The 13,253-nt window shown below is 41.2% G+C and overlaps 1 protein-coding gene across 1 annotated transcript; it reads left to right on the forward strand.

Annotated features, from left to right (window-relative positions):
- The first annotated feature begins 2,392 nt into the window (after positions 1-2,392).
- LOC120534877 (E3 SUMO-protein ligase ZBED1-like) lies at positions 2,393-4,779 on the forward strand. The gene is made up of 3 exons (XM_039762392.1): positions 2,393-2,984; positions 3,600-3,862; positions 3,982-4,779. The coding sequence occupies exons 1-3, from the start codon at positions 2,393-2,395 to the stop codon at positions 4,777-4,779; spliced, it is 1,653 nt and encodes a 550-aa protein (XP_039618326.1).
- Positions 4,780-13,253: the final 8,474 nt, after the last annotated feature.

A 13,253-nucleotide genomic window follows, 5' to 3' on the forward strand; every position in this document is an offset into this window, starting at 1 on the left:
TTGATGAATTAGTATGTGTCATTTTTATTAAAAGACTATTATTGGCCACATTTTACACTAGTTCTAAAGTTCTTTTATATCTATTCACATATTCTATAGAAACCTACAATCATTTTAAAATTAAAAGATTTCTCTGTCTATTTCACTCATTTTCTGTGTCAACAAGGCTAAAGTTTGCTGTGTTCTGAGGCAGGCAATTTCCTGTTAATACTGACTTCTCTTATTGTGTTGTCTGACAGGGCTATTGTCATTCATGCCATGAGAACGACAATAGCTAAAAGCTTCAAGCACCTGGTTTCACCTCTGTCAGGGCATTTTCCACTAAGTGACAATACTCGTCACATTTCTGTACTCCGGGTCACTGCAGAAGCTGACTTAAGGATTGCCCATATATGAATACCTTTCAAAGAGTGGAAAAAACAGGTTAAATTCATGTTGCTCCAGTTACCAGTCATTGTAAGTTCAACTTAAATTAAATAATGTCCATGCCTGAAAGACAAAACAGCACTCAGCTGTTATGCTTTTTAAAATTCTTTTCATGAGAACCAAAACGTACCAAAATGTAAAGAACCGATGTTGAGTGACCCCATCTCTCAGCAGCAGTTGAACCATTTAGCTGGTTTTAATCCAGGTTACTTGTGATTTACAACTACATGTACTTTTACTCAAATCACAAATACACACTCTAACTCTCTTTTATTTTTATTCAAAGCTAAAATAAAAATATTAAAATCAGAATTTGCCAAAAATATTCCAGAGGCCTCAGACTTAAACAACTAACGACATTCTTATAATACTTCACTAATGTTTTGAGGTGCAGGGATTAGTATACAGTAGTTACCTCATCGCTTCAGGGATCTAGGTTCAATTCTTGGCATGTGCCTGTATGAAGTTTATATTTTTTCCCAGTGTCCAATTGAGCTTTCCTTGGGTCTTCTGGATTCCACATCTCACAGACAGGCCGTTTATGAGTGAGCATACTGTAGGAAACCAGGGATCTCTGCTTCTGCTCACCCAGGGACACCCTGAGTAAATATAGGAAAATGTGTTTTGATGTGAGAAGAAGAAATTATTAATTGATGTTAATCAATCAGTTAATTAACTAGCAGTTTTACCTTTGGCAATACCAGTAATACATAAAATAATTTGGTAAAGCTCTGCAGAGGTGTCAACTCAGATATGATTTACACCTTTGCTATCCTGGCGCCCTGTCCGGGGTTTGTTTCCTGCCTTATGCCCTGTGTTGGCTGGAATTGGCTCCAGCAGACCCCCTTGACCCTGTAGTTAGGATATAGTGGGTTGGACAATGGATGGATGGATGGATCTTTGCTATCAGATGAAGTACAGGGCTGACCAAAAGGTTGGCTTGATCTGAAGCTCAGCCATTGAATCTGGGATGTACAGTAGGTGTGCACCTGAATTTCTGCATCCCTTTTAAATCTGCTGTCTTAACAGACCTTGTGTGCCACCAAAAGCCTAGAGAAATGGGCAATGCCCACTTTGTCCTACAGAAGGTGCACACACAATAATCCTCTGCAATGTGCTGGTGTTCTATTTGTTGGCTCCTGTATTCCTGATTTGGTAGAGTAATATTTTCCTATACTTTCCCCTTTTGTATTATTAATATGTAGCCTTTGTCAGAATGCCTCAAATCTCACAGACTTACCACTGTTAGTTACTTTAAATGTCTCTAGTTAAGGCATCATTTTGTGGTCAGCTTTCTTCAGAACAGGCTGCATGCCTGTCTCAATATGGCTGCCGAGCTGTGCTCTTCATTGTGTTGTCCTTATTAGTTCATGGTGTGTGAGATGGTCTTTCATCAGTTTGGTAAGAGAGAGAAAGGTGGGTAAATTAAGCAAATTTATAGGTTTTTTTGTCCAACCCCTAGAGCCAATAGGGTATAGTAGTACTGGGCGATATGACGATATGTATTGTGGGGACGATAGAAAAGTGTCTATCGTCCAATTTCTCTTCTATCGTTTCTATCGTTTCTAACCTAATTTTATCAATTACTAAAGAAAATATTACATTAAATAGGCTATGACAAATGTATGATAATGTCTTGTCGCTATGCAATGCATACTCTACCCTTTATATAAGTGATAATCAAGAATAAAAATGAACTTTTTCGCAAAGAAACTCCGTCTTGTGGTTTTGCGACAAGACGCTTTACGTTGTTGCGACATGCTTTATGACATGCTTTATGCTAGTTAACTCGTGAGTGCTTAAAGATGGAGATGCAAGAGGTTAAAGATGAATGCCCAGAGTCGCAACAAACTGAAACTGCTATGCAGGCAGCAGCCCAAGAAGCACTTTTACCGAAACGTGGGGTACGTCAGTGATTTGGTTGCATTTTGGCTTCAAGAGCTCTGACACGGAGCAGAAGACAGTCATGTGCAAACTCTGCCAAAAGACTGTTTCCGCGCCCGACGCTAACACAACAAACCTCTTTTACCACTTGAAGAAGGTCCACGAAAAAGAATACGGGAGAATCGAAGAAATGCGACGTAAAGAAAGTTGTGAAACAGCCTGGGCAAGTGGCGAGAAAAAATATAGCCAGCCTAAAATTAAAGAGTCTTTCATAAAAAGCACACCGTATGAAAAAACATCCCAGCGCCATAAAGAAATCACATGTGCCATCTTGCATTACATTTGTAAAGGCATGACCCCCGTGTATGCAGTTGAGAAGGGTAGCTTCCGAGACCTCGTCAAAGTCCTTGACCCGAGGTACGTTATGCCCAGTCGTAAGCACTTCAGTAAAGTCGAGTTGCCTCGCTTATATAACGCATGCCGGTCCCAAGTAGAGAAGGATGTTCGCAGTGTGGTCCATTATGCCTTGACAACTGATCTGTGGACGAGCAGAGCTACGCAGCCCTACATGAGCGTAACCATCCATTACATCAGCAAAGACTGGATCCTCTGTGCTCACTGTTTACAGACTGCGTACTTTCCAGATGACCACACGGGAGCCATGATAGCCCAAGGTGCGCTACTCATGCAGTAATTTGTATGAGGTACTTTTAGTTTACTGTTCTGTCATTTTTACTGTAGTAATTCTGAGAAAGACCCCCTAATAAAGTATTTATCTATCTAGGTCTGAGAGATGCACTGGAGTCATGGGGACTGCAAGAATGCCACCTTGTCTGTGTCACCACGGATAATGCTACTAATAACATCTCTGCAATGGAACTGAATGAGTGGGAACGGCTACAATGCTTTGGTCATCGCCTACAGCTAGCCATTGGCAAGTGTAAAACAATCTAAAAATTGCCTAGTGTAATATTGCAATTGGAATACTATACTAACAGCAAAAATATTAGTAAATTGAGATTAGTTTGGTTATCCTGTGTTATGTTTGATGTACAAGACATTATTATTGAACAAGTTATACTCGCCAAATTTTATTCATTATTTATTATTTTTATTTTTTATTATGTTATGGCAAAAACTGAAATTTGATACTTGCTGCCCACAGATCTAGTTGTATTATCATGCTTTAATTGTTAAATCAATCCATAAATTGGTTAAGGAACACATGATCAAGTTAAAATGTCAAAATATGTTATTAAATTACATACTTTTCCATTTGATCCAAACAGAGAACACTCTGAAAGCTCTCACACCAGCATCTACAAAGCAGGCTGTGGAACGTGCAGTTGGAGTCTGTAAAAAGGTGGTCAGTGCCTTCTCCAACTCATGGAAGAGAAAACGTGACTTGGCCAAGGCACAAGCAGTGCTGGGCTTGCCTCCCCATCAGCTCATCACTGAAACCCCTACAAGATGGGGCTCTCGGCAGCAGATGATAGACAGGTTCCTTGAACAGGAGAAAGCTCTTTCACAGGTCCTCCTTGCAGACAAGAAGGTGAGACATGGACATTGGACATTACACACTGATTCTTTTCATTTTGGATTCTGATTTGTTTGTAGCCTAGATTCACCTCATGATAGTAACCCATTTTCTTTGCTTGCTATCTGACTTAGGCAAGACACCTGGTGCCAAGCTGGCAAGACATGGTGGTGCTAGAGTCCTTAAACACAGCACTGGGTCCACTGTTCGAGTTTATTGATGCTTTGTCAGGGGAGAAGTATGTCAGCGTGTCTTTTCTGAAGCCGGTAATGCACCTCTTTAACAACGAAATCCTCAGCCAGCAGGATGGGGATACAGAGCTCACAAAAGAAATAAAAGTGGGCATTCTCAATTACCTTAATGAAAAGTATGATGACCATACCACCAACAACCTTCTGGACATGGCGACACTTGTTGACCCACGGTTTAAGACAGCCTACATGAAGGAAGAGAGGGTGGAGTTCATAAAAATGAGAGCTGCAGCAGAGCTGGCGGACATGGCGGCACCTGAAAGTGCACAAACAGAAGCAGCCTCCATTTCATCCCCAGCTGCTGAAGATAATCCAGAGCTTCCCTGTCCCCATCCCACAAAGAAAACAAAGAAGAGTTTGGGTAGCTACTTCAAAAAGGCAGGTCAAGGTACCACCCACTCCCAGCCAAGCAGAGCATTAATTGAACTGGAGCTCTCCATGTATCTTCAGGCACCTGGTCCTGACACGGAGACTGACCCTCTGGAATGGTGGAGGCAGCATGAGTTGAGTTTCCCATCGGTGGCCAGGCTCGCCAAGAAGTACTTATGCATTCCCGCTACTAGTTCTTCATCTGAAAGGGCCTTCAGTGCGAGTGGGAACATCATCACATGTAAGAGGTCATGTCTTAAGCCAAACACAGTTGACCAACTTGTCTTCCTCGCACTCAACCTATACATTTGACAGACATTTTTTCTACTTTTACAAAGTAGCCTTTTATGTTTGCACTTTTATTCATGGCTAATGCCTTAAACAGTGTTATGTTAAACTCTGATATTTACTTTTGATACTTTATTTTGGTTTGCAAACTTTGCACTACAAGGTTGAAAAATGTTTTGTGTTTATTTTTTATAATTGAGTGCTTTTCTGCTCAGAAACTTGAAATGGTTGTGCACTTTAATTTTTTTTTTTTAAATAAAGTTTATTTTGATAATTCTATTTAAATAACTATGATGTGGATAAAAAAAATGTGAAGGCTACTGTAGCTCTACCTCCACCACATCTGTTGTCAGTTGATACATTTATATTGCTAAACTAAAATGTATTTTTCTCATTTGTGACAGTTCAGTTAAATGTCACTTCAAAATAAAGTTGCAGAGAATAACTGAAAACGTACTTTATTGTGGGTGGTATATCGTGATATATATCGTTATTGTGATATAAAATAATCCATATCGTGATATATGATTTTTCCATATCGCCCAGCACTAGGGTATAGTGGTACTTAAAGGCTTCTAATACAAGCCAGTTCCAAACAGCCATACTTCAGACCAATGGCGGGATAGAATATCTTCACACCTGCCCTCCAAACCATATGTTAAGGTAAAGCTTGGCAGTTAGGCAGCCTGACTTTCCTATGGGGGTTGAGAGGCTTCAGAGAAACATTTACCAAACTTGTTTGCGGCTCTTCCCCCAACTATCGTAAAATTCACTTTCCTGACTTAGTCCTGGAGGGGACCTGAATGCTTCTCACTAATGTAACACTAATATTACATTGCTTTGCCTAAGTTACAAACAAAGACATACAAAATATTTATTAACTTGTATGCAAAATTTCACATCACAACAGCTCCTATCTTGTGTCTAGTATTTTTGTGAATAGTTAGTGCCTCTCTGAAATCTTGTAATGGAATAAACACATTTAGTAAATGAATAGACAATATTTTCATCTCATAATTTGTATATAAAGTTACTTAGCTATTTTATTATTTATAGCCTTCTGACATTTACTGTATTTAAAAGTCAACTTGTAGTCTTTATGATTTAAATACACTGAATTCTTATGCTAAAAGTGTTTTTCATACAACTACAAAAGTTAGCCTTGTTTTCTGATTTTTTAATTTTTTGCTAAAGTTTTGGCTTTAAATTAGTGGATTGTGTTTTGAACATGTTTTGCTCTGGATTGCATTTATAGGCATATCACTTTTGCCATCTTTTTTGACTCTTTTTGCCAATTTTGTTCTTTTTCTTTAATCCATGTCTTATCAAGCAATATGTTTTATGGCTCATCTCCCTACAAATCAATCAAATCAAATTTTACTTGTCACATACAAATTATACATATTGTACTATATGCAATGAAATGCTTAGTTGCTCAACTTGAATGACTGGGCCTATAAAGGGATGTTAACAATACATACGATAACTTTATAAATTCAAAAATCATTGATATTGTTATAAATATGTAATTCATAATAATAATAATAACTAACATATGACTTCAATAACTTAATGTGAGAGCGTTAACAATAGGGCATCATGTATTTCTAGATACTTTCCTTATTTAACATGTGGAAAAAATGTGGGACAAGCTCTTCCTCAGTGTCTCTGAACTGGACTTTAGGCAGCAGTAGTGTTCTCTTGTCCGCAGCACAGAAAAGAGGCCATTGTTGGGCTGGCTGGTTAATGGATTATTATCCTTCCCCTAGTTTGACATCCCTTAGTGTAAATGTCATGGAGCTTGGTAAGTACATACCCTGTGATGTGTTCCACTGACCACACCATTCTCTGCAGAGCATTTTGGTCCTGATGCATCTTCTTCTTCTTCTTTCAGCTGATCCGGTTAGGGGTTGCCACAGTGGATCATCTTCTTCTATATCTTCCTGTCTTCTGCATGTTGCTCTGTCACACCCATCACTTGCATGTCCTCTCTCACCACATCCATAAACCATCTCTTAGGCCTTCCTCTTTTCCCCTTGCTTGGCAGCTCTATCTTTAACATCCTTCTCCCAATATACCCAGCATCTCTCCTCTGCACATGTCCAAACCAACACAATCTCGCCTTTGCGACTTTGTCTCCCAACCGTCCAATCTGAGCCAACCCTCTAATGTACTCTATGAGTCTATCCACGTCACACCCAATGCAAATCTTAGCACCTTTAACTCTGCCATCTCCAACTCTGTCTCCTGCTTTCTGGTCAGTGCCACCGTCTCCAACCCATATGTTCTGTAGATATTCCCTTTCACTCTTGCTGATAACTGTCTGTCACAAATTACTCCTGACTTTTCTCCACCCATTCCACCCTGTCTGCACTCTCTTTTTTACCTCTCTTCCACAATCCCTGTTACTCTGTACTGTTCATCTCAAGTATTTAAATTCATCAACCTTCGACAACTCTACTCACTGCATCCTCACCATTCCACTGACCTCCCTCTCGTTTACATACATGTATTCTGTCTTGTTCCTACTGACCTTCATTTCTCTCCTCTCTAGAGCATATCTCCACCTCTCCAGAGTCTCCTCAACCTGCTCCCCACTCATGCTACAGATCACAATGTCATCAGCAAACATCATAGTCCATGGGGACTCTTGCCTAATCTCATCTGTCAACCTGTCTATCACCATTGCAAATAAGAAAGCGAACAGAGCCAATCCCTGATGTAATCCTACCTCCACATTGAATGCATCCGTCACTCCTACCGCAGACCTCACCACAGGCATACTTGCCTCGTACATATCCTGTACAACTCTTACATACTTCTCTGCAAAATCTGACTTCCTCATACAATACCTCCTCTCGAGGTATCTGGGAGGGCAGCCTGAATTGGCTGAGATGGTACAGATGTTTCCATGCCCTCTTCACTAAGGTGTGGATGAAGGGCAGTTATGTGTATTTTTGTATATTTGTGACATTTAAAGAAGTTTATTGAATTTTGGAAATCAGATTTCTAAAGTACCCCAAAGCCTGCTTGTAAAGTTTGCTGTTGGGCTGCCTGGGATGAGGCCAGTCCCTAGACAGGCCAGTGAAGATTAGGTCCAGATTTCTGGGTGTTATAGAGACTTCATAACATTTTTGATTTTTGAATGTGAACAAATCTCAATACCTGTTTTTTTAAAGAAGACCATTTCTCTCAGCCCAGTACTATGTACTGCCCACTATTGGTCAGGAGATCATTTAATCTTTCCTTTCTGATGACCCATCTCCAGCGACTTACATATGAGTCCCACCCAATGGGTTCAGAAATACTGATACAGTAAAATAATGTTTCCATATCCGTTCATTATTTTGCAGAACCCACATTTTCCAGTTTCAAGCTGTTTATTCCTAACAGCACTGGGCACAAGTCAATAGCATATCATAAAGAGTGTGCCACTTCTTCATTTGATGCAATCAGACATACACACATAACCCACAAACCATCATATTGGTCTGTCAACTGAGTTTCCATTTAACAAAATATGTATTCTCCCTTCTAATATACAATATTATAAATACATGAATCTTTACAGGATATGTCTGTCTGCTTATCTATGAATCATCGGTTTGGCAAGTTTAGATCTTATTTATTTCATTTTTGGAATTATTTGCATATCATTATGATGATGACATTTTTTCAATGCCATTTTGGATGCTTTTTCAGCTATTTTTAGATTAGATTATACTGTATTAGGTAAACTTTATTAATTTGTAGAGTTTCTGATAGTTGCTGTTGTTAATGAGAACAATGCTGTTGGTAAAATTGGTGTGTTTTATTTGCATCTTTGCATTACCCTATACAAGATTGTAGCAAACTGTAATACTTTGTCCATACACTGTATCTAAGAAGATGTTTAGTTTGGAGAAAGAGATACAAGATGGTTAGAGGACCTTCACTTTGAATTGTTTTGACTTTGGTTTCTGGTTCACTGGTTTAGTTTCTGGTGTTTTTGACCTCAGTGTTTTAATTGTCTTCTCTTTGTTTACCTTCCATTTTCTGATTAAGTTCCATCTCCTTCCTATTTCTTGATCCTTTTTTCTTCTACTACTGCCAACAATAAGAATAAGGTACAGTATTTTTCAGACCATAACGCGCACCGGATTAAAAAGCACAATATCAATGAATGGGTCTACTTTCATACATGAGGCGCATCAGATTATAAAGCGCATTCAGCGAAACAAAACTGTTAGATAAGTCAAACTTTATTCAACTCATTCACAATAACTCTCAACATTGTTCAGTTATAACATAAAATACAAAACAATAGACTCACTTTTTCAGTTCATTCCTCTTCCACAAATCCATCATATTCTTCATCCTCAGTGTCTGAGGTAAACAGTTGGGCGATTTCAGCATCAAGCATGCCCGGATCTCTCTCGTCATTATCCGAGTCAGTCTCATTCCTGTTACTTAGCTATTTAGTTATGATTCCGTCCTTCGTGAAAGCTCGAACGATACTTGAGACTGATACCTTAGCCCAGACATCCACGATCCATTGGCAGATAGTGGCGTAACTCGCCTGGCGTTGCCTTCCTGTCTTGGTGAATGTGTGTTCGCCTTCCGTCATCCAATGCTCCCACGCAGCTCGCAGTTTAACTTTGAACGACCTGTTGACACCGATATCTAATGGTTGGAGTTCTTTGGTTAAAGAATAACCAAAAGGGAACCTGCACAGGAAAAATGTGAAAATGAGTGACAACATGAATGAATGGAGGTTAAGTGAAGAAAGTTTAAAATGACTACATTGGTTGAAGAGGCGATATGAGGAGTAATGAAGGCAGGCAGCTAGGAACAGTTCCAGGATAGATGCAGATGTTCGATCAGACGGTTGTGGCGAGTTGCCTCTGCTACGCGGTGGTGTTCTGGGGAGGCAGCATAAAGAAGAAGGACGCCTCATGCCTGGACAAACTGGTGAGGAAGGCAGGCTTTATTGTAGGCCTGGAGCTGGACATCCATGACAGAGCGATGGGCGCTGAGCAGGCTCCTATCAATCATGAAGAATTCATTGCATCCACTAAACAGCATCATCTCCAGACAGAGGAGCAGCTTCAGCGACAGAATATTGTCACTGTCCTGCTCCGCTGACAGACTGAGGAGATCATTCCTCCCCCACACTATGCGACTCTTCTGTTCCACCCCGGGGGGTAAATGATAACATTATTCAAAGTTATTGTCTGTTTTACCTGCATTTTTATCACTCTTCAATTTAATATTGTTTTTTATTGTTTTGTATCAGTATGCTGCTGCTGGAGTGTGTGAGTTACCCCTTGGGATTAATAAAGTATCTATCTATCTATCTATCTATCTATCTATCTATCTATCTATCTATCTATCTATCTATCTATCTATCTATCTATCTATCTAGGATAGCTGCTGAGTGACTGACTGCTCCAGGAGGGTTCCCATGTAATGCAGAGGGGTGGCAGTGGGAGTTGGTGGAGCAAGACTTGGCACAGAGCCCACCCAGGACCCTGTGTCAGTTGCAGAGGCTCATGCTTAGTTAAAGAGTTGGCTGTGCCAACTGGAATGATGTCTCCTTGGGCTAAAAGATCCCCTTTGGGGTAAGTGAAGAAGATGTTGGTTTTTAGAAAGCTGCACTGGGTCTCTTGTTTTTTTAAATGAATAGACAGATTCATGCCGTGATTTTAAGCTCGTTTTTATTGGATTTATTTGTTTGACATTTTAACTTCCACTTTGCACATCATTTTAATGGATTTTTTAATTATTGAATGGAGAGCACTGCACTTTTGGAAACTTAAATAAAAGCAGTGTAACACTTTGCACCACCTCTTTCTGACTGTGTGTGTCGTCATTTGGCTGGCTCATCCTCGGATACATTATCTGCAATCCCTGGGTTCATGTGGGTCCCAAATGTTGCCAATTAGTTTGGGGCCGACCCGGATCATCACAGGCTGTGCAAAACAATCTTCTTCTTAGCAGGTGTAACAAGGCGCTATATAGGTGCCTGACCCGACACAGATGGACACAGAGGCACATATAAAACCAATATAGACTTTTGTTTTCTTCACCCATGGGCGCACATCTTCCCTGTGACCCACAGGCAATACACAGTCCATAAGCACTTATCACAAGCACCAACAATCCTTTCTCCTTTTAACCACCACCACTCCTCCTCCTCTTCCTCCTCCTCCTCAACCATAGTCCTCCTCCTCCCGACCCTGGCTCCTCGAGTGGTGGCGGCTGGCCCTTTTAATAGTCCACCCGGAGGCGTTCCAGGTATTTGACCACCTGGTCCTAATTGCATTTCCGGGTGGGGCTGCAGATTCCACCAGCCGGGCTGTTGAAACCAGACAGGCCCCCAGCGGCCAACCCGGGCCACAACCAGGCTGTGGAGGACTCCATCTCCCATGGAGCCCTGCGGGAGGTTGGGGAATCACCGCCAGCCAGGGAGGCTGCCAGCAAGTGTCCTGGGGGAGGTATTGGGCTGCCCTTGTGTAGCAAAGCTACATAACTTGACAGTCGGGTTGGCCTCCTGGACTGTTTGTCACTTTATTATGTTGGCTGGAAGGGTGCTTGTAAATAGCCCTTCAGGCACCTTTGGTGACGTTCCAGTCTGGGAGGACCCCGCCCGGTAAGTATTCCAGCTGCCTGTTGCCGGCGTGAGGTTGCCATAACAACCGAGAGGGGCAAGGATGTTTCGGCGGGAAATTTTTTCTATTTAAGGGGAATGGCGGATCAAGGCAGGAGGAAAAAAGAATCAAGAAGGAAGGAAAAGGCTGAAGGCAAGGAGTGACTATCCACGCTTAAAGGATCATTCTGGATCTTTCTTCACCCTGGGACGTCTGCTATTTGTGGGTGGCCACCCCGAAGAAATAATCCGGTGACGAATTCCCGAGAAGAGACCAGGTTGGTGTTCTCCGGGTGCTCCCGTCTGGTGAGTCAGATTTGGAATTTGCATTTCCTTCGTGATAGTCCGAGGAGAAGCCGTTTCCACCAGAGGAGTGTTGTGTTTTCCTCCTGCCCTACGGAAGGAACTGAACTGCAGGATTTATTTTCCTTATATGTGGATTAAGTACTTTTTCTTTTTTGCCGTTTTCGGAGAACATTTTTTTTATTATTATTATTATTTTCTTTTGTTTATTGTCTAAGTCGAACTGGGGATTCGGATTTGGGCGCTGGGAAGGGCGTCTGGGAAAGGGATTCACTAATGAGCACTCAGGCACCGGGCACGTAAATGTAAATAGTAAATGTTAATATATTTTCATTCCCACTTTCCTTTGCATGAGATTTTTTTTTTCCAGTTATATAAGGACGTGCATAGGGGACAAGAGGGGCCGAGGACCGAATATGGTAATGCTGCTTTAACCTTCTATTATCGTCCACTTCCTTTTGGGTTATGAAGTGTAGGAATCGCATGCGTTTATCTTGCGGTTGCTACACTTGGTTGCTCCCCCGGAACATAAGCAGCAGGGGAATCCCGGCCGGGCATGGGACCCAACCGTTCATCATACAGGGCAAATGACAAATTTCTAGGATAATAGACAGTGAAAAGGTCACCACTGAACACAGCATACTGTATTTGCTGGAAAAAAACAAAATAGAGAATAGAAAAGAGCATGAGGAAAATGTGGAATATGTTATGATTATGAGATGGGTGCTATTAGAATGCTTCTCAATTAATGTGGCTGCATAGCATTGCAGTAACTAGCTATGTACGCCTGTGCTGTGCGCAGAAACTATTAAAATAGTTAAATAGTTAAAATATTAAAACAGAAAAAAAACTGAAATGCAGAGATGTCAGGTAATTGAAAGGAAATACTCTGGGCGTCTCTGTCCTAGGAGGATTTATTTTGTTGACCAACTTGCATCGATTGTACAGTAGCGACGGAAGGAAAAGTAAAAGGGATACCATTTTAAGTGACTTTGTCTTTCTTCTGAGGTTTCGTTTTGCTGATGTGCCGGTACCGCTTGTCTAATTAGCGGGTTTTCTGTTTTTAGCCCTTACCCTGGCTCCACCTCTCACTTCTGGGCCAGACAGACACACACACTTCCATGCGTAGACATTTATATATAAGATAGGCAACAGGATGTAGGAATACTGTGTCACACATTCACGCCATAGGGCTCCCCGAACAGCTCAGCTGAGGTAAGCAGTTCCACTCCTGGGTGATAGAAATGCTGTTACTAGCAGTCTTCCCCCCTTTGTTTCACAGACTAGAAAACATGGTCAGTGAGGGCAACTAAGCCCAACAGTAAGGTCAAAAATAAGACCAACCCCTCCTGGTCCCAGCAATATATAAACTGGAACCCTGTGGTGTCATCTTGAGAAACCTTGGAGGACAGGGGAGTTTAGATGAGTGATTACTACCTGAAGCCAAGCATGTTTGGGCCCAGCCAGTACTTGGATATGAGACCATCTACTATAGGAAAAGCTTGCATTGATGCTACAAGAGGTGTTGATGAGGTCAGCAGGGTGTGCCTATCTTGTGGTCTGAATG

This window comes from Polypterus senegalus, chromosome 9 (assembly GCF_016835505.1).
Source record: "Polypterus senegalus isolate Bchr_013 chromosome 9, ASM1683550v1, whole genome shotgun sequence".
Taxonomy (NCBI): domain Eukaryota; kingdom Metazoa; phylum Chordata; class Cladistia; order Polypteriformes; family Polypteridae; genus Polypterus; species Polypterus senegalus.